Source organism: Diachasma alloeum, unplaced genomic scaffold (assembly GCF_001412515.2).
Source record: "Diachasma alloeum isolate Michigan unplaced genomic scaffold, Dall2.0 Dall_scaffold_00186, whole genome shotgun sequence".
Lineage (NCBI taxonomy): Eukaryota > Metazoa > Arthropoda > Insecta > Hymenoptera > Braconidae > Diachasma > Diachasma alloeum.
This window is the reverse complement of record NW_021680352.1, coordinates 1,443,015-1,465,542: the sequence shown is the minus strand read 5'-3', so window position 1 is coordinate 1,465,542 and position 22,528 is coordinate 1,443,015. Positions and strand designations below refer to the sequence as shown.

Below are 22,528 nucleotides of genomic sequence, written 5' to 3'. Positions count from 1 at the left end.
TTAGAAATGAAATAGACAAAATGCAGCAAATGCATGCGCTAACGTGCGCTTATGTGGGATAGAATCATTCAAATATTTCCTCTTTTTGGCCGGCTACCCCAGATTTTTCTCTCGCCATTGGATTCAGTATGATTTTACACATTACCTTCTATTTTTTTTCTATTTTTAGAGTCTTCTAGTAGGTGAATTATCAATTTGAACATAAATTTCATAAGATCCCGTTCATAAAGAAAACCTTGTTCATTCATTTCTGCCGAGACTATTGAGATTAAGGATGTTTATCCAAAATCGCAAGTACTTAAAAAAAATTGATTTTTTAAAAACTGAGAGAGGATATTCCCTTCACTTTGATACAAATTTCAATCCACCAACCCATTTTCATTATTTAGAAATGAAATAGACAAAATGCAGCAAATGCATGCGCTAACGTGCGCTTATGTGGGATAGAATCATTCAAATATTTCCTCTTTTTGCCCGGCTATCCCAGATTTTTCTCTGGCCATTGGATTCAGTATGATTTTACACATTACCTTCTATTTTTATTTCTATTTTTAGAGTCTTCTAGTAGGTGAATTATCAATTTGAACATAAATTTCATAAGATCCCGTTCATAAAGAAAACCTTGTTCATTCATTTCTGCCGAGACTATTGAGATTAAGGATGTTTATCCAAAATCGCAAGTACTTAAAAAAAATTGATTTTTTTAAAACTGAGAGAGGAAGATATTCCCTTCACTTTGATACAAATTTCAATCCACCAACCTATTTTCATTATTTAGAAATGAAATAGACAAAATGCAGCAAATGCATGCGCTAACGTGCGCTTATGTGGGATAGAATCATTCAAATATTTCCTCTTTTTGGCCGGCTACCCCAGATTTTTCTCTCGCCATTGGATTCAGTATGATTTTACACATTACCTTCTATTTTTTTTCTATTTTTAGAGTCTTCTAGTAGGTGAATTATCAATTTGAACATAAATTTCATAAGATCCCGTTCATAAAGAAAATCTTGTTCATTCATTTCTGCCGAGACTATTGCAATTAAGGATGTTTATCCAAAATCGCAAGTACTTAGAAAAAATTGATTTTTTTTAAACTGAGAGAGGAAGATATTCCCTTCACTTTGATACAAATTTCAATCCACCAACTCATTTTCATTATTTAGAAATGAAATAGACAAAATGCAGCAAATGCATGCGCTAACATGCGCTTATGTGGGATAGAATCATTCAAATATTTCCTCTTTTTGCCCGGCTACCCCAGATTTTTCTCTCGCCATTGCATTCAGTATGATTTTACACATTACCTTCTATTTTTATTTCTATTTTTAGAGTCTTCTAGTAGGTGAATTATCAATTTGAACATAAATTTCATAAGATCCCGTTCATAAAGAAAACCTTGTTCATTCATTTCTGCCGAGACTATTGAGATTAAGGATGTTTATCCAAAATCGCAAGTACTTAAAAGAAATTGATTTTTTAAAAACTGAGAGAGGATATTCCCTTCACTTTGATACAAATTTCAATCCACCAACCCATTTTCATTATTTAGAAATGAAATAGACAAAATGCAGCAAATGCATGCGCTAACATGCGCTTATGTGGGATAGAATCATTCAAATATTTCCTCTTTTTGCCCGGCTACCCCAGATTTTTCTCTCGCCATTGCATTCAGTATGATTTTACACATTACCTTCTATTTTTATTTCTATTTTTAGAGTCTTCTAGTAGGTGAATTATTAATTTGAACATAAATGTCGTAAGATCCCGTGTAAAAGGAAAAATCAGTTTATTCCTTTTTGCCGAGACTATTGCGATTAATTTTTTTTAACGTCAGAAAAGTTCATTTCATATGTTTTGCTGTCAACCGAAAAAATTACAGAATTTTCCTCGATCACGAAAAAAAACACATTTACCGACAATTTACCGACACCGGCTAAACGTCCTTAACAGTTGAAAAACACCTAGACACAACACAAGACATATATAGTCATATGGTCTTCAGCTCTATTCGTTGGATTCGTGTTGGCGTTCACACGGGACTACCCGTGTGAAACTTTTAATTAAGAGCCGAACCGGCGCCTACTTCGCCGAACGAGTTCGGCGTGGATCCGAACAAGCAGATCTCAAAGCTCAGTGTATATGTGTATGTGAAAGACAGGGAGATAAAGAGAAGGGAAAAGGAGAAAAAAAAAGTCTCCATCGGAGAACACGTTTTTTTTCACAATCTCTCCTCCTTTTGGTTGATTTTCTTCTCCATTTTGATTGGACTTGATCTCTCATTTACTCGTTTTTTTCTCATTCACTGCACTTACACTTGCAATGCAACTGAGCTTCTGGTTATCCAGTCGCGTGATCATGCTCAATTTTTTATAATTGATCAATTTCTAGGAGTAAGTGGGGCAAAATGAAACAGTCGAAAAATGACTGTTTAACGTCAAAACATTTCTCTTTGTTAAATTTTTTTTTTTATTAACTTTTGTTTATCAATTGTTTTTTATTCTTGCGAGTACTAATGAAAATAATCATTTTCCATTCAGCAGAATGAGGAATTATTGAGAAGTTTTGACGGGAGAAGTTTTGTCAATGGATTAATTGAAAAAAAAATGAAAGAGCAAAATCCAAAGTCCAGAGGAAGACCCAGAGGGGGAAAAAGGAAAATGTGATGCTGAATTTCAATCGAATGAAAAAAGAAAAGTGTAATCGGCCTAATCTAATCAACTGAATTTAGTAGTGAAGTGGTCAAACGGTTCAAGTCAATTCCATTCTAGCCCCAGTTCTCGATGAATATCTCAAATTCTAAAGGAGTTAGCAAAATTTTCCTAAAAATCTTTTTTGTAAAGAAGAGTGAAGACTATCGAAAAAGATTTTACCAAAATTTCGCTCTTTCTAAAATTCCGAATTATTCAACAAAAACTGAACCCGAAGTTGAGTCGACTTAAACTACTGAATTATAATCAATTGAACTATAAGACGAATAGAAAATTATTATTCTCATCAGTGCTGCCAATAATAAAGAAAAGTTGATGAAAAAAAATGAAACAAAATTTTTTTTTACTTTAATTGCGTCAAACAGTCATTTTTGGACTGTTTCATTTTGCCCCCTAATTAAAAGTCGCGAATGTTGTTTCCATTGCGTGTAGAAATTAATTCATCGAGTTTGTCTAGAGTTGAATTTGTCCGGGCCGCCCAAACAGCCGGGCAGACAGAGGCTGTCTGGCATTCATGAACGAAAGGGGTGGAATTGAAAAAAAAAAATGAAATTAAAGTTCACCTCGTTTTGTGCCCACATGTACTGCAGAAAACGAATAACCGTAATACATATAGTGGAATTGAGTGTGAGATAGAGATAAAACGACCACTTGAGTGGGCTCACCTTCTCCTCGAGCGTAGGACCATTCTCCATAGCGTGCATTATGGCATCAGAAATTCGAGTATCCAACTGTCTGACTGCTCTCTCGGCATTCAAACCAAGTGGATCTGTTCTACCATCAACAGCAACAACGAGTCTCTCGACAGTTTCTACGTAACCAGACCAGGCCAGATCCAATTGAGACGCTGGTTCCATCAAGCAACCCCTTTGAACATTATTTATTGATTCATTTTTCTTTTTTTTTATTATTATTTTCGTTGTGAAAATGAAGAAATCGAATTTATTAAACTTCACATACTCATAGATGTTTTATAAATATTGATAACGACTTGAAGAGAATTAAGAGAATAAAGAGTGAAACATCAATGAATTATTTTTAATCTGCGATTAATTTTTTTTTTGCTTTTTAAAATAATCTGATTGAAATCTGTAACTGTTGAAAAATGAGGGGAGAGTTATGAATTGATTTCCTAGAGAACTGAAAAAATTTCTTGAATTCTTCGGAAAATTTCACTGTTTTCCAGATAACCGTAGATCTTCAAAGATTTTTCTCGAATTACTTGGGAAACCGAAGAATCTTCATGAATTTTGTAGAGTTTAGAATTTACGTATGAAAATTTGGGAAGTGAAGAATAATTTGTGAATTAAATAAATTTAGAAATACTATTTTTTTTCTCATGATCAACAATTAAGCAATTTAGATATGTTTTGATATAAAGATCAACTTCACACATGAAAAAATGAAAAATATGACGGAGAAAATTTTTTTGGCATTTGAAGAATTTGAAAATATCGGGGATATTTACAAAACTCTCGAATTCGAGCAAAAAAAAGCGAAATAAAAAAAAAGATAATTAACTAATGGTACGCATGAGTTAATAACCGTCTCCCGATGTAGGAGAAGGAAACTATGAAATCTCTCAGGTTCGAGCAAAGTGATTCCTACTAAATCATGTCACTTTAAATAAAAAAAAAAATCATGTCACTTCACCTGTAAACAACTCCCCGTTTCTTTCATCTTTAGTAAATAGGCTAAGCCTTTGGAATATAATGCGGAATATTTTCCTCTTTACCTCATGACGTTTGTGCACAGACCACTGCACGGACGAACTGTTGACCCGTGTCCCGAGCACTTTGAACAGTATGTCATCCTGAGCAGTGCCTCATAGCATGCAGCTTGCTGCGGACTAGTGCCATAAAACAGCACGGTATCTGTTTTATCCAACACCGTTTTCCCCAATGTTAACGCTTGAACAAGCACACGAGTGGCTTCTAAACTCTTGCTCATTGAGCGCGATATCTGTTTTGGAATATCCCCAAACGGCTGGATCGCGTCAATAGCATCGTAGAGACAACTTTTGAATTTATCAGTAAAGTCTTGCTGATGTGGATTAACAGCACGATGATAGGCTATTGGAAAGAGACGAGTGAAGAACTCGGTGAAACGTTTCTGAAGCATTTCACGGCTGAGTGGCTGTTGGAGGGTGTCTGGAGTGTTGCTGGGCGAGACGTAGTCGATCATTGCTTGGTAAAGTGCTTTGATTGATGGCCTGCTGAGCAGTGACATCGAACGGTAGACCTGCTCGAACAGAGTGAGCGTCTTGTTTTCCGATTGACGGATCAGTGTTGTCACCGTCTCTGAAATTTAAATCACCATGAAAGCTGAAGGAACAATAATTATTGTAAAAAAAATTATAGAAAAATGTTTTCGCTGGCTTTATTCAAATTTACGTGACAACAGCCGACAATATTTTACCAACTCTGGCCTCATTTCGCTCAATTAACATTCATTTCCACGCCACGTGCGCAAGAACGACTAATTTTCCCTGGCGGAAGCTGCTCGCAATAGAGATGCGAGCATATTTCGTGACTTGTCAGATGACGGTCATGTGACCGTTCACTGACACGTCATATTACCGATCCACAAATAAATATCGATGAACGAATGATATCGCACCTGAGTGGTGGCGCCATTTCAGATGTCCAAATTTTCTTTTCTGATTTTATCTGAAAGTTGGCGAAACTGTAACCCCATGTCATCCCGAAGTAGTTAATTAACTGATGGATAATCAGGTGACGAAACATGACAAAATTTTGTGACACGGAAAAAATGGCCGTCATGTCGCATCTATATAGATAATTTCTTAATGACAATATTTTATCAGACCGTTTTCAAAATTACCGTTTCGACCCTGTTAGCCTCTGTCCTACTTACCGGAGTTCAGAATTTGATACTGTTGAGCATTTCTTGTTGGATTGCCCTTTCTACGACCTCCTGAGACAACATGTTTATAAGAAAAAAAAAAAAAAAAAAAAAAAAAAAANAAAAACCCCCGATCACAAAACTTTTGGGACTCAGGGATATCAGGGCAATTAAAGCAATCTTTTATTTTAGTATCGAGAACTGTAATCCGCGAGCCTTCGCTTTGACCGAATAGATTTGTTGAATTTTTGTATGACCTTATATAGTCTGTACTTAAGTACACCCATTCTGATCCTCTGATTGCACTGTGAGCTGAGTAAACATGCATATGAGCGTTTATTCTTGCTGAGATTATATTATTTCCTATTGTTATTAATTTTGTGAAACTCCCACTGTAATCGATGATTTATAACTGTCAATGACGGCCATATTTTCGTGACCTGACGGTTTTTCATTCGTGACGTCACCTCGCATCTCCAGTTCGCACAAATAATTATACTTTTTAAAGCGATGAAAAAAGAGGCGACCGGCTGATTGTACATTGTGTGGTCGTTGGCATTAGTTTCTTTCTCTTTTTTTCTGTATCCATTCTCTTTCAATATCGATTACAATCAATTAGCCACAAGTGGTACCACTTGGCTACAAGTATACTCTCGAAGAAACGGAAAGTGAGGCAGTACAAGTGGGAGCATCTGTACTCACTGGACAAAGAGGTACAATTTTGTCAAATGAAAGATTTTTTTTTTTTTTTTTTTTTTTTTTTTTTTTTTTTTTTTTTTTTTTTTTTTTNAGAGAAAAAGAGATGGCGTATGAGTGATCAAATTCCGCGGCTCGGTGGGTAATATAAAAATACCCTTTTCCGCAGTTGTAAAAATAAACCAAAGCTAAATACATGCTGTGCAGTATAATGCATACACGAGAGACAGGTCACAGAGCAAAAGAGGAACTTGGCCAGGTTGTCGTGGTAACGACACGCGCTAAAACCCTCACTCTTTGCTTCGTTGGGTCTATTTGCTTTTCAACCTTCGACCTTTCTTCTGCTTCTGCTCTTTCTTCTTCTTCTTCTTCTTCTTCTTCTTCTTGTTCAAACGAGCATTAAAATTCTTCAGTTAAGGAACTTCCGCAGTAAATATACTTGGTGAAAATTTCGAAATGGTATAATGACGCAATATTTGGGTCATATGTTGTTGACCACATTGAAAAGATATTCCCAAAATTTCAAGTACCTTGTCCACCCCATTTTCGAGATATACATCGTCAAAAATGGAAAAAACACAAAAATTGAATGTTTGGCGATGCATATCTCAAAAATGGGGTGGACCAGGGACTTGAAATTTTGGGAATATCTTTTCAATGTGGTCAACAACATATGACCCAAATATTGCGTCATTATACCATTTCGAAATTTTCCCCAAGTATAGTTACTGCGGAAGTGCTTTAAGATTGCGATGCAGGTGTACAGAAATACGATATTGATGGATGAACACTTGTTAATTCATATGCATACAGTTATTCGAGATGTTACGATGAAATCACATGTTTGCGTGACTCCATTACACCGATGATTAATCCGTATTTATTTAGAATCCAGCGGCTGCTATATACCGCGTAATTGTGTCTACTCTGCGTATCGTCATTGGGCGTCATAATACACATAAATGCAAAACATTGGGGAGGGGTGGAAAGAAGCTCAGGTTTCGAGTATAAACCATCAAAATGTGAATGCCCCCGGCAACTGAGTCTCGACTGATAGAGTCTCACTGCCGGATAAAGCCAGTGTGCTCTATTCTATAACACAACAAGAGAATACTGAAGATATCGCGTGCAAAACTTTTTCAACGCGTTCGATCTTCGTAAACTATCAACTGTACTGTGGCCGCATAAATAATATTATCTTTATCTTTCATGGGGAACACCTGAATGCATCAAAAATAGCAAACCGGCAGTGGCGACCCAGTTTAACATTTCTACCAACACTTTAAGACTGCTTTCAGCCACTACAAATGTATAAAAAAGGGATTCATTTACGACGGTGAAGAATTTTTTTTCTATTGGAAAAAATCCAGTGGAACGTTTTTTGAAGCCAATCTGTTCGGCGCATTGTGTCATTACATTTTCATCACGCTGTGACGAAAAGTGAACTTTTGCCTAAAAATCCCTTTCCCACGCATTGTGATGAAAAAAATCGTTCGATACTCGTGGGAAAAGTGTTTTCCGGCTCGTAGGATCACATCACTCGCCTTCGGCTCGTGCTATAAACCCCCCACGAGCCAAAAAACACTTTTCCGCACTTGTATCGAAATATACTATTTCATCACGCTGTGACGAAAAGTGAACTTTTGAAATTTCGTCGGATGGATGAATACATATTTCTCCAATTATGTTAACTACAATTGACACACATCAAGCCCCATGGAGTAGTATATACCCGCGCAGAGCGTAATTTTTTATTACAAAAAAAAAACATTGCAGGCAACAATGAGACATTCAACAGTTGCGGCGTTGGAATAAATGTATCTCACATTATCCTCATTTATATATTAATCACTCGTGTGAGTATGCAGCGTAGAGGAGAGCCAGAGGAAAATGCACACTCTGTATGCAACGCGTATATTTCATTGCACGTTTCGAATCAAATCGCTGATACCATCGGTCATTAATGAACCATTTTCTTTGTATCAAAAGATGGGAGGGAAAAACGACAAAAACATGACGAATAAATGTGCGACGAGAGACAGATACTAATTCATGCTGATGGCAGATTATGATAGAACGTTTGATTCAATGAATTAGCCCGAAAATCGAGAGAATGTAAATGCATGAGGGGAAATTTAATGCAGTTGGGACACGAATTCAGCACACGTTTGTCCTCGAATTGAACCGTCGATTTGTCGAGTCGAGATTGCATGTGGATCTCCAACTGGTAGTTTCCTACGTACTTATACAGGCGTTTGAAATTGCAAGGTATAGGTTCTTCCACGATTCAAGATTCCACGTACAATGCCCCACGAGTGGGCGTTTGAGGCATAGAAATTCCTCCTCTCTGTTCAATTTCCTTGGGAGCGAATTCGTCGTAAAAAGGCGTTGAGCAAATAAATGTATATTAGGGAGTGATATGATTGCTGTTGACGTTTTACCTAATTGATCCTCTGGATCACGTAGTGCAATTGACTTGGCTGTGCAAATATGCACATACATCGAGCATTCCATGCATACCAAGTGTGCAGTATTTCATTGGTAAAAATGAAAAGGCAAAGAGAAAAATAAAATAGAATGAAATAAAATTGAGTTGAGGGCAATCAGCTCAAGCGGAGGGTACTGTGAGCTTTGAAAGTCGCGGGCTATTGGAATAAAATTTCTCATGTATTGAAGATGGATTATGTGTATCTAAAAACTAATAATTAGTGCAAAAAAATTAATTGTTTATTGTTCGTTTGCCCCGCAGACACCGAGGATTTTGAAATTTCTTTAATAAAAAAATTGCACTATTCATGTGAAGTAGCTCGCAAAATGTTTCTGGAAGAATCGAGAATATAATTTAGATATTTTGAGGAGAATTTTTCTGCGGATTTTGCAAAAATGACGCAACTTTTTATATTAAACAAAACGAAGGTAGGTGTGTAGGAGTGGAATACCAAAATAAATAATTCGTAATTGTTATTGTACACATCTTTTCAAAAATTTTGAAAAAAGCTTCTGTAGCTCAAAAATTGAATTTTTAACGTTTTACATATGATCCATGTTCAATTAATTTTGTTAATTAATTAATTTTGCACCAATTATTCGTTTTTAGACAGATATAGGCGATCTTCAATGCACGAGAAATCTCACTCGAATAGCCCGCGACTTTTAACTCCTAGTAGTCTCCCTTAAGGATGTTCAGTCAGTGTCGGTAAATTGTCGGTAAATGTGTTTTTTACTGGTCAAGGAAAATTCTGGAATTTTTCCGGCTGACAGCAGAACATATAAAACTAACTGTTCTATCGTTAAAAAAAATTAATCGCAATAGTCTCGCCAGAAATGAATAAACCAATTTTTCCTTATACGCGGGGTCTTATGAAATTTATGTTCGAATTGATAATGCGCCTACTAGAAGACTCTAAAAATAGAAATAAAAATAGAAGGTAATGTGTAAAATCATACTGAATCCAGTGGCCAGAGAAAAATCTGGGGTAGCCGGGCAAAAAGAGGAAATATTTGAATGATTCTATCCCCATAAGCGCACGTTAGCGCATGCATTTGCTGCATTTTGTCTATTTCACTTCTAAATAATGAAAATAGGTTGGTGGATTGAAATTTATATCAAAGTGAAGGGAATATCTTCATCTCTCAGTTTAAAAAAAATCAATTTTTTTTAAGTACTTGCGATTTTGGATAAACATCCTTAATCTCAATAGTCTCGGCAGAAATGAATGAACAAGGTTTTCTTTATGAACGGGATCTTATGAAATTTATGTTCAAATTGATAATTCACCTACTAGAAGACTCTAAAAATAGAAATAAAAATAGAAGGTAATGTGTAAAATCATACTGAATCCAATGGCCAGAGAAAAATCTGGGGTAGCCGGGCAAAAAGAGGAAATATTTGAATGATTCTATCCCACATAAGCGCACGTTAGCGCATGCATTTGCTGCATTTTGTCTATTTCATTTCTAAATAATGAACATGGCTTGGTGGATTGAAATTTGTATCAAGTTTGTATCAAAGTGAAGGAAATATCTTCATCTATCAGTGTTAAAAAAATCAATTTTTTTCAAGTACTCGCGATTTTGGATAAACATCCTTAATTGCCATGCTCAATACCCAAATCCGCGAGGGATGCTGTGTGTGTAAGAAGACACGAGGGAGGAGTATTCTCACGTACATATCTACAGCAAGGGAATGGAATGGTTGCGGGCGTGCGCGATAGCATTGCGCCAGGCCTCATTGGCATTGTGCGATGTGGCCTTATACGGCAAATATAAGAGCGGTGTGGAAGCGGGCGAGAAAGCGAAAACCGTCGTCTTTCTTTCGCGACTCGTCTTCCTTCATCTCGCTCTCTCGCCCTCTCTCTTTCTCTCTCAGGCTATTCGGGCGTTTGGGGCTTCGCCCCGGTGCACGGTGTACCATCGGCTACTTTTACCAGTACATAACAGGCAGGCGTCGACGCACATGCATCCCAAACTGGTCTCGTCCTGTCTCTCTTTTATATTCGTTTTAAACATCGGCGTTCCATAGGCACGCTCAACCGCATTTTTCTCTTTTATATCTTCGTACTGTCTTTCGTTCAACAGGCATACCACCATCCCTACCTCTTGCAAACGAAAAATTCACTCGAATTAAGGTGTTTCGGTTGAAAAGTCAAAGTAATGAAAAAAAATTGGAAAATTCAGGGGAGAAATTTCTAAGTTTGCTGCATCATTGAGAATTTTTGCACATTTTTTCAGATATCAGTTTCGAGAAAAAAAATAATGAAATTTGGATGTTTTTGGAAGCCCTCCAGCTATAACCTCCGAGGCTACCCCACTCTCGATTAGGGAAATTTCCATGGCAGCCACAAAAATAATGAACTATTGAGGAAAAACTAGTGGCTGATAAATCAAATCTTTCTTGAGAACACGTATAAGTTTCAGATTTTTTTCCGATTTCATAAGAAAGTTATTTGAACAAATGATTCGGAAAATTATGAGTTTCGGGGCAATTACGCCCTCACGCGCAGGCGCGTGATTCGAATGTCAGTGAGCATCATGGGAAAGCTATGGGTTGGACCATGGAACTGAGAGAGAGAAAACACTCGACAGGTTTACCAACTCGAGACGCATTTTAATATTATTTCAATAATTAGAATAACATCCAATAAAAATTATTTGACAGCCGTAGGTGATGAGAAAAAAATCAATCAATCTGATAAATAAAATCAATATTCAAAAAATGTTCAAATGCCCACTTAAATAGTTACTTGAAAATTGGAAAATTTCGTGCTCAGCGATTGAATCAGGGCTCGAGAACAATGAGACTCGACTTCCGTTTCACCCCCCGGTGATCTACAGACGAAACACCTTAAATCGGGTATTCCTGAAGGACGCGAGAGTGACGAGACCACTTGATAATGCCAACAAAAATCACACTATCACCACTGAGACAGGGAAATTTAATGCTGTCAACTCACCCCTCAAGGCATCAGCCGTTGTTGCTAAAAGGCCCTGGAGACTGCGGCTGTGGTGGTGTATTAAATTGTGAAAATCCGCTCTTGCCTGTTGTCGAAGTTGATCCTCGGACTGACGATTGCAGCACGATCCACCGCACGTGCCTGAAAATAAATAAATAAATCCAGCGAGGAAGGACAAGTTAAATATAGGGATAACAAATCGGAGAAAAATGAGACACTCAGAAAATTACTCTTGAAATTTCAAGTTAAAAAGCTTGAAATTTTTAACAACGACAAAGTCACATGAAATTTCTGTCCCTTTCTCCATTAACGAATCAATTAATTTCGTGAATATTGAAGTAATTGTCGATTTTCAGGTCCATGCGGCACAGAAAAACCCTGGAAATTTTGAAAATTCAGGCAACAACTTCTCTGAATTCTTAATCTATTTACAATTGACTTGTATGTGATGTTCAATTTTCCAATGAGTTTGGAAATTCAAACTTCCATTAAAAAATCAATGATTATTCAACACGAGAAACCCAATTTTTTTGAATTTTCAAGATGAATGACAAATTTAGCGCACAGTTTCATTTGAAATTGAATTCAACCTCATAACAACGAGAATTTAAAGCAGCTCTACCCTTTCGGTAAATTCAAAGCTTATTGAAAACTGCAAAAAAATTGCAGAAAACTGAATTAGACTCGGAATTCAAATTTTTTCCTCAATTTAATTATCGTTCTGATTTTTCAAAGAAGAAATGTTTAAAAATCAGGATTTAACCCATTGTCTTATGTGAAAATCAACATTTCCATTGTAATCAAAGATTAAAATCTGAATTTTGTTGACACCTCATAAAAAATAATCCACCGTTTCGCAAACAAGTTTTATTATTTATTTATAATAGGAAAACGTTGGAAAAAATATCAATATTTTGCCAAATTTAATTTAGATACTCCTGACTAGGTCTGAATTTTTTCAAATTTTTTCCGCGCAATTCAGTTAAAAAATGATAAAACTGAAAATATCCAGAAGTACAGCGTAGCCCGGCCGAAGGGCAGAGCTTCTTTAAACAATAAATTTTCAAAACTGGAGAATGATATGTTGATTCAAAAAATAATACCGGCGAGGCTGAATTTTGTTGCCATATCGGAGGCTAATCCATTGTCACGGAGTTTGCAGGTGTGCTCATAGCAACTACCACCTAGCACTCTCCCATGGGATATCAAACTGCGCGGAGTAGAGGTAGAGGGTATACAAATAGTATAGTATCCGCGAGTCCGAGAGAGAGCAAATACAGATTACAGAAGAGGTCGTACGGAAACTGGCAGTGTGACCTCGTCCTCGGGCCATACTCCACACAAGAGCATATTTCTCGTTACGTCTCTTTCAATGTTCTCCCTGATTCGGCCTCTGATCAGTTTTATGTACAGTATATCTGGCCATATAGTATTGGAGGGATGTGCGCGCCCAACTACTCACTTCTGCAATGCTTTATTATATACTGCGAGGTGGGGGTATAATGATACACGCTATGCGCTTTGAATCCGAGCTGTATCCCATACCCCAGAGTTTGTTGCTGCTCTCCTGTTGTTCCACACTACTCGTATATCTATCCAGACATATACATAGACATACCCGGAAGCGTTTCTAACCCGCGAGGGCTCTCATCCACTATCTATTATCCTATGCATATGCGAATAGCGTGGCTGTCCAGTCAGCCATTGATTTTTTTCACTCCTTTACACTATTTTTTTCAGCTTTTTATTTCGTCCTTTGTCGAAAATTTTTGCCAATATATTTGGATTAAAATATTGCCCCATTGCAGTGAGTGAAAAACTCGGTGATGCCGCGAGACAAGACGAGACGAAACGAGACGAGAAACTACATCTTCTCTTGTCATCTTCAAGTACGAGAGCAGTTTCTTCTCTCGTCTCGTTGAGAATTGAGAGATTCTCTCGAGTCGTCTCGTTGTGTCTCGTCCAATCCAATTTTCACGGAGAAAAAATACACAGAGGAGAAGACTCTCGACTCTCGTCTCGTTTGTCTCGTCTTGTGTCGTTTGTCTCTTCTTGTCCCGTTTCTGTCATTGTCTCGAATGACTCTTCTTGTCTCGTTTCTATCATTCTCTCGAATAACTATTCTTGTCTCGTTTTTGTCATTGTCTCGAATAACTCTTCTCGTCTCGTCTCGTCGTGTCTCTCGTCTGCTTTGTCTCGTCTAGTTTGTCTTGTCTCGTCTTGTTTCTGTCATTGTCTCGAATGACTCTTCTTGTCTCGTTTCTATCATTCTCTCGAATAACTATTCTTGTCTCGTTTTTGTCATTGTCTCGAATAACTCTTCTCGTCTCGTCTCGTCGTGTCTCTCGTCTGCTTTGTCTCGTCTAGTTTGTCTTGTCTCGTCTTGTTTCTGTCATTGTCTCGAATGACTCTTCTTGTCTCGTTTCTATCATTCTCTCGAATAACTATTCTTGTCTCGTTTTTGTCATTGTCTCGAATAACTCTTCTCGTCTCGTCTCGTCGTGTCTCTCGTCTGCTTTGTCTCGTCTAGTTTGTCTTGTCTCGTCTTGTTTCTGTCATTGTCTCGAATGACTCTTCTTGTCTCGTTTCTATCATTCTCTCGAATAACTATTCTTGTCTCGTTTTTGTCATTGTCTCGAATAACTCTTCTCGTCTCGTCTCGTCGTGTCTCTCGTCTGCTTTGTCTCGTCTAGTTTGTCTTGTCTCGTCTTGTTTCTGTCATTGTCTCGAATGACTCTTCTTGTCTCGTTTCTGTCATTGTCTCGAATAACTCCTCTTGTCTCGTTTCTGTCATTGTCTCGAATAACTCTTCTCGTCTCGTCTCGTCGTGTCTCTCGCCTGCTTTGTCTCGTCTAGTTTGTCTTGTCTCGTCTTGTATCGTTTGTCTCGTCTCGTCTCGTTTCTGTCATTGTCTCGAATGACTCTTCTTGTCTCGTTTCTGTCATTGTCTCGAATAACTCTTCTCGTCACGTCTCGTCGTGTCCCTCGCCTGCTTTGTCTCGTCTAGTTTGTCTTGTCTCGTCTTGTATCGTTTGTCTCGTCTCGTCTCGTTTCTGTCATTGTCTCGAATAACTCTTCTCGTCTCGTCTCATGTCTCTCGTCTCCTTGTCTTGTCTCGTCTCATTTGTCTCGTCTCGTTTCTGTCACGTCTCGCGGCATCACGAGAAAAATTACTGAACGGAATAATAATATGCTTGAGTTATGCTCCATTGATTTCTTAATTGGTCTCTTTCTCTCTCTCTCTCGCTCTCCATCGATTCTCACACGATCTGTTAAGAATAGTTTAATCAGTCTGAATGAGCGTGTCAGCTGTGTGGAGAAAGCACTAAACGACTGGTATGGGGGAGATTAGACGGCTCGGTTGCCACGACAAGCATCCAGTGTGTAGCCAATGCGCGAAGATGTGGTTTGATCGACTAAGCACAACTCTCATTCGACATTCAACATCTTGTCCTCATTATTACGTAACCATAATTCAATTGTTATTTTCGCGAGACAAAGCCAAACGGATACGCGTTGAATAGAACATCCTCAATGGGCAAATGCTGATGACACAGGAGGGAAAAAAGAGATGATTACGATTAGATCCGGTTACAAGATCTCTCGACACGTCTCAGACGAAAGCCAGAGATTATTATTCGGCACGCGCCGCCAACAGCGTATCGTAGGTTAAGAATAAAGGTTCAAGAGGTTGATCCTTTTTTTCTCATTCTCTCTCCTTTTTACATTCAACCAACTCAAATTCACACTCTCAATGCGATATTTAATCCTTCCCCTCTTCCACCTCGTCTCGCATCATTCTCATGTACGTACTGATAAGCCTTTTTATTCAATCGGAGATTGGCATGATTGGAAAATCAGCTTCGGGGGAAAAATTAATTTCACGTTAAAGGAAATCGATAATCGATAGATTCAATACTGGGTGCGATAAAGTTCCTTCGTTGAACAAGATAAATGCATTATATCGATTGAAGACTCGTAATTGTCGAGCAAATGACAGGGTACAGTGGATTTTATTATTTTCTGTAAAATGGGGGTAAATAAAAATGACAATTGGCTCCTTACTTGCAGTTATGTCCTCTTTGCTGATGCTTGAAAAATCAATTGTGATATTTTTGCTCTCGAAAAAGGGCCTGACGATTTCGCAATTGCCAGCAGTGGCATTATCACCACTGTGACGATCCATCGTGGACCTTGTTGATCGGCAAATTACACCATTAATGCACAGGCACAAAAACACTGCGACTGGAAGACGCATTTTAATCTATTATCTTTAATCTCTCCCTCTTTATAAACTCAACTTTGAAAATGTGAATGAATTAATAAAGAAAAATAAATAACTTGAAGCTCTCAAATTAATTAACACAACAAAGTTAAAATAAATCCCACCAATAAATAATGCCGTCGCGTTTAACCAACATTTGGATTATTTGTTAATCAACAATTGGCTTGTTCACATTGCCGCGATAATAATTTTTCGTCTGTTACGATGGGCAACGTCGTGAGAGGTGTGTTTGTACATTTAATAGGGAGGAGAGTGTCTCAAGTGTCATTTACGAGAATAAAATCTCCGATGGCGTGTTAATTCACTGATTCATTCGACGTAATTGTGATCACTGGGCACATCACACAGAGAGAGAGGGGGTGGATTGTGTGGAAGCTGCTCTTGGGGGTGAGATTATGTGAGAGAGACTGCCGGCGCACAACCGAATGGGTTTCAATCCGGCGGACTCGGACGAATCTGCGACTGTGCACTGCAGCAGCAGCACTGTAGCACTTTTTCTATTGGCGGGGAGGGGTGAGAGAGAGAGAGAGGTTGCATGATGGCGCCACTGACTGGGCACTTCTTATATAAAGTGGTGGTGTCACAGTTCACGCGTTTATTTCTGAATGTCGGAACGAGAGTACGGGAAATCACTGCGTGATGATGATTGTTGATGATGTTGATTATAGGGGAGGATGGGGTAAAACGGACACTAGACTTTTTTAAAATTATTCATGACTCAGAAACAAATTGATCAATTGAGCTCAGTTTAGGCTCGTCACGAAAAATTTTCTTTTCGAAATTTCGCAAATTTGGTCAAAACACCCCAAATGACTTCGATTAGGGGAGGATGGGGTAAAATGGACACTTTGGACTTTTTTTAAATTACTCATAACTCAGAAACAAATTCATCAATTGAGCTCAGTTTAGGCTCATTACAAAGGGAAAGAAATGTTCGTTGCATTGAAAAGAAAACTATTGAATTTCATCAATATTTCAAGCTGTTATTAACTTTTGAAAAAAAGTCAAGTGTCCATTTTACCCCAACTTTCCCTATGTGTCGAAAAAATATGTAATATATAGGTATACAGTCAAATTCACTTCATACTGTCTATAATCAAAGTCAATCATTGCCATTTTGGGTGTTTTGACCAATTTTCAGAATTTCGAAAAGAAAAAATTGAAAATAAAATAGATCCGGGAGGATCCGCAACTTGTACGACTGCTCAAAATACTTGTTTTGATTGAGTTACTAAAAAAAATGAAACAAATCAAGTGACATAATTTGCAAAATTTAACTTTTTCAACTTTTTCCTCGAAAATTCGTTATTTTGATCACCTAAAGATCGAAAAAAAATCTTCACTAAAAATATTCTTATAGGCAGTAAAAAATGAAAAATTTTGACGTTCAATTGAAGTTTTGACGGATCTCAAGGTATCTCCAACTGACTCTCAATGAGAATCTCCATCCCTTCTCAATAAAAAAAAATTCCTAAATTTTCAAAAAAAGTTGTCACCATTTTCCACCAATTTCTCTTCACCACAGTATTAAAAAATATCACAGATACCACATAATATACAAAAAACCGTTTATTGTATGAAATAATATTAATACGAACAAAAATAAAAAATCGATAAATTGTGAATTAGAGGAAGGTGACCTTGGTGCGGGCTTGATTTACCTGCCACACATTGAGTTCCTCATACTCCTCAATGCAATTATCAATCTCATCAGGCTTGAAGCCCTTACTGGTGCACCTCTGCAGAATGTCCGGGACCTTGACAGTTTTCAAATCGCCAGCCAATTCCCGAATAACTTGGAATATTCGATTGGCAGTGCTCTGCTGATTGCCCCCCACCTGCACATCTGAACAATTAATCGAGTACTTGGACATCTCAACGAGCCGATTAGCCTCAGCAACATCCTCCTTCTCAACAGTCGGCGATAGCCGTAACCGTGCAAGTGCTGTAGCCAAGCGTATAACAGCAAGTAAATTACGTGCGGACGTGAAAGTCTTATCGTGCCTGTTCCTCGATTCTCTTCGCATATCAACGTAAGACTCGACGATGTATTCAGTGATGTCCGGACTGATGGCTGGATCAATTGTCTTGCAAAGTGCAATGTACCTCCTCATGAGATTCATATCAATAGCCGTTGTCTCGGTTGAGGGTTGAGTGCCAGTGCGATGAACAGTGGTGATGTGCTGAGCCAAGCGAAGATCATTATCACGATCAGCACGATCCTGAATCAGCCAGAGGAGATCAAACCTCGAGAGTAAGGCAGCTGGCAGCTGAATATTCTGTTCTATCGTCCGTTTAGCGTTGTATTTGCCAAAGGCCGGATTGGCTGCTGCTAATATGGAAACCCTGGCATTGAGACGTGTCATTATCCCAGCCTTAGCAATGGATATTGTCTGCTGCTCCATAACTTCGTGAATAGCTGTTCTGTCGGCGTCCTGCATCTTGTCAAATTCGTCGATGCAGCAGACGCCCTGATCTGCCAGGACGAGAGCCCCTCCCTCCAGCATCATTTGCCCAGTCAGTGGATCTTTCAAGACTGATGCTGTCAAACCAACCCCCGACGAGCCCCTCCCAGTTGTGTACTGCGATCGTGGCGCCAGACGAGTGATGAATCCCAATAATTGAGATTTAGCCACACCAGGATCTCCCATCAGGCAAATATTCAAATTGCCACGAATTTTGATATCTCCTTTTTTCTTGTCTGTCCCACCCACCAATAGCAGCAGAAGAGCTTTCTTCACGTCTTCCAGTCCGTAGATTTCAGGTGCTATTGATGTAGCCAATTTCGAATAAAAATCATCACCTGTTAGAGCCTCAAGCTCCTCCTGGGTGAGTTGTTGGCTGGTGTCGTCGACGCTGACGAGGTTTGTCAGTGGAGTCAATTGGTGGGCTTCGAGGAATGTTTCACTCAGGAGACCTCCACCAGCGCTCGGATTGAATCCCGTTTTGGCAAGTGGAAGGAATATTCCAGTGACTATTATGTGATCGCCTGGAAGGCAATTTCTCGTGGTTTCCCCTCGGCAGTAGACTGTCAGGGTCCTGGGTATGTGGCCCACTGGCACCTGGTCACTGTGCTCCTGCAGTTTGAGCTCTTGGAATTTGACGAATTTCGAGCCCTTCGTCTGTATGTAGAGTCTACCCCCTGATTTGTTGACTTTGCAGTCGTCGCTGACGCAGGTGTCGAGGGGTTTGAAGCTCAGGGATTGAATTGTTTGGTATGTCTCCGCTCCGCACTGGTCACATGTGTAGGTGGCACACACCATCATGGGTTTTACCTCTGTACATCTCGTCACAATTCCTCGGACTGTTGTTAGTTTTCCGATATTGACTGCTTTCATTTCTCGCACGGAGACCTGTTTTGCGTCGTTGAAATTTTCGAAGTACACCTCGAATCTTCGCATCAACTCGGGGGCGTACTGATTGCGAGGGTCTCGCTGGTCACCTGGGTGACGGGTCCTGGCCTCCATCAGCAGGCGGTGCTCGATGTAAATGTCTAGCGCGTCTTTTGGGGGCACTGTCCGCTCCTTAAAGTCCGGAAGGATCTCCTGAACGAGCTGCAGTCAAATCATGAGGCAAATTCATTTTATGTAAATCGTCACAGAACAGTAGAGGCTTCGTATAAGATATTATACAGAAATTATAAGAAAAATTATATAGAAAAATCGAATTCTGTTGACTTTTTCTATTGAACGTCAATAGAATCAGCCAAAAACTAGTAGAAAGTTTAATAGAAATTCAATAGAATTTTCTAACGAATTCAAAAGCTTTTTCTATTGAAATTTTTCGGGCGTGGGGGCTGCTGCTGCTGAGTAATGTGTGGTTCAGTGTTCAGGTTATACATCGATATGAAAAGAGAAGCCCGGAGAGGCCATTTTTGAAATGCAGAAGTTTACTTAACTTTGATGCTTATTGTTTTTGTTATTCCTTTCGCCAAATTTGGTGTTTAGCATGTGATGTTGTATATAAACAATGAAAGTGCAGTGATACATACAGGAAGACTTGAATGAGACTATCATAATATGTTCTGAATTAGTATAGGGGAGGGTGGGGTAAAATGGACACTTGAGACTTTTTAAAAATAATTTATAACTCAGAAACAAATTTATGAATTGAGCTCAGTTTAGGCTCATTACAAAGGGAAAGAAATGTTCGTTGCATTGAAAAAAAAACTATTGAATTTCATCAACATTTCAAGCTGTTATTAACATTTGAAAAAAAGTCAAAAGTGTCCATTTTACCCCAACCTCCCCTATGCATTGTAACGGTGTTGTATTTTTGTTTGCTCAGCAGGCTCCGATGGGTTTTTAACCTGGAGTCTATATAATAAAAATTGATAGATAGATATAAATACAGACAGATTTCTCAAAAACCTTTGCAGTCAAATCATGAGGCAAATTCATTTTACGTAAATCGTCACAGAACAGTAGAGGCTTCGTATAAGATATTATACAGAAATTATAAGAAAAATTATATAGAAAAATCGAATTCTGTTGACTTTTTCTATTGAACGTCAATAGAATCAGCCAAAAACTAATAGAAAGTTTAATAGAAATTCAATAGAATTTTCTAACGAATTCGAAAGCCTTTTCTATTGAAATTTTTCGGGCGTGGAGGCTGCTGCTGCTGAGTAATGTGTGGTTCAGTGTTCAGGTTATACATCGATATGAAAAGAGAAGCCCGGAGAGGCCATTTTTGAAATGCAGAAGTTTACTTAACTTTGATGCTTATTGTTTTTGTTATTCCTTTCGCCAAATTTGGTGTTTAGCATGTGATGTTGTATATAAACAATGAAAGTGCAGTGATACATACAGGAAGACTTGAATGAGACTATCATAATATGTTCTGAATTATTATAGGGGAGGGTGGGGTAAAATGGACACTTGAGACTTTTTAAAAATAATTTATAACTCAGAAACAAATTTATGAATTGAGCTCAGTTTAGGCTCATTACAAAGGGAAAGAAATGTTCGTTGCATTGAAAAAAAAACTATTGAATTTCATCAACATTTCAAGCTGTTATTAACATTTGAAAAAAAGTCAAAAGTGTCCATTTTACCCCAACCTCCCCTATGCATTGTAACGGTGTTGTATTTTTGTTTGCTCAGCAGGCTCCGATGGGTTTTTAACCTGGAGTCTATATAATAAAAATTGATAGATATAAATACAGACAGATTTCTCAAAATCCTTCGTTTTCGTCAGTGTACGAAGCCTCTACTGTAGTGATTTTTTCACCAACCTCAGTGACTAAATTCACGTATCTCCTTGTGTTATTGACAATGGCCTCAGCCAATTCATCATCAAACTCTCGTACATCATCCAAATTTATGTTAAATGCAATCTGCTCTCTGTGCGCAATATTCGTCAGCTGCTCTCTGTATCTGAAGCACTTGTTGCCAGTTTTGTCATCAATCGTTACAAATTCTTCAAAAAATGTTTTCAGTTGATCTGAAATAGTGAAGAATGGTCATGAAAGGACTGTCTAGACTTCGGTAATTTACATACAAATGCACTCACCTCTGTCTTTCGCATAGTCTCGTGGCTTCTTCCCCGCCATTTTGCCCAATTTGGGAATTACCGGATTTTATTTAAAAAAATGCTATTATTAGGGGTTTAATGAAAACAATTTATCTAGATATTTGTGTTGCTTGACGGGTTGTAGGCTAGGTAAACGCTGAACGCGGTTAAAAAGGCGGGAGAAATTGTAGTTATCGGGATCGCCACTGTGTCACTGTCACGAGAATGTAGGTGAGGGTAGGGCAAAACGGGGCAGGGTGAGCAAAATGGGGCGCCTCAAAATTTTCGCAAAAATTGAAATGATAATGAATTTGCGAGAAAAGTATGAAATAACTACCAGATGAGTTAATTAAAAACTATCTCTCAATTTTTTTCAGATTTTTTCGACAATCCATTTCAGAGATATGATTTTTTCTTCATTTTTCAATAAGTTGAGTTCTAATCATTGAATTTTCATTTATAACTCATAAAAATTTTCCATTTTCTACTATCTATAAGAATATTTTGAGTATTTTTTTTTGCAATCCCTAGGTGCTCATAATAACGAATTAAAAAAAAAAGTTGAAAAATTTGAATTTTCAAAATTATGTTACGTTTTATTTTTCTCGTATTTTTTTCATTAATTCTTGTCATCAAAACAAGTATTTTGAGTTGTCAAACAAGTTGGTTTCGTCCTGGACCCATTTTATTTTCAATTTTTTCTTGTCGAAATTCCGCGAATTTGGTCAAAACACCCTGAGACGACTTCGATTATGTATCGAAAAAATACGTAACATATAAGTATACATTTTAATTAATTTCATACTATTTATAATCAAAGTCAATCAACGCAATTTTGAGGTATTTTTCAATTGGGGCATTCCCATTTTGTCCTTCAATTATTTCTTTTGAATTGATGTGATTTCAACTCCTGCTGGAGCCATATTTTACCTCAAATATAAGTAATTTTTACCAAAAAACACTCATAATTAGCCTCTACGTTTTCATGCCCCATTTTGCCCTCC

The 22,528-nt window shown here is 38.0% G+C and overlaps 2 protein-coding genes across 2 annotated transcripts in view; both read right to left on the bottom strand.

Annotated features, from left to right (window-relative positions):
* Positions 1 to 16,418, bottom strand: part of LOC107048330 (division abnormally delayed protein) — a 36,173-nt gene extending 19,755 nt beyond the window's left edge. The window contains exons 1-4 of the mRNA XM_015271469.2: positions 15,791 to 16,418; positions 11,726 to 11,866; positions 4,447 to 5,011; positions 3,377 to 3,578 (exon numbers count right to left, since the gene is read on the bottom strand). Coding sequence (XP_015126955.1) covers positions 3,377 to 3,578; positions 4,447 to 5,011; positions 11,726 to 11,866; positions 15,791 to 15,983 — 1,101 coding nt within the window. The 5' untranslated portion in view covers positions 15,984 to 16,418. The remainder of the gene's footprint in view (positions 1 to 3,376; positions 3,579 to 4,446; positions 5,012 to 11,725; positions 11,867 to 15,790) is intronic.
* Positions 16,419 to 17,561: 1,143 nt separating this feature from the next.
* LOC107048221 (DNA replication licensing factor Mcm7) lies at positions 17,562 to 21,734 on the bottom strand. The gene is made up of 3 exons (XM_015271295.1): positions 21,525 to 21,734; positions 21,247 to 21,455; positions 17,562 to 19,564 (listed from the first exon to the last, which is right to left on the bottom strand). The coding sequence occupies exons 1-3, from the start codon at positions 21,562 to 21,564 to the stop codon at positions 17,636 to 17,638; spliced, it is 2,178 nt and encodes a 725-aa protein (XP_015126781.1). The 5' UTR covers positions 21,565 to 21,734; the 3' UTR covers positions 17,562 to 17,635.
* Between the last annotated feature and the right edge of the window lie 794 nt (positions 21,735 to 22,528).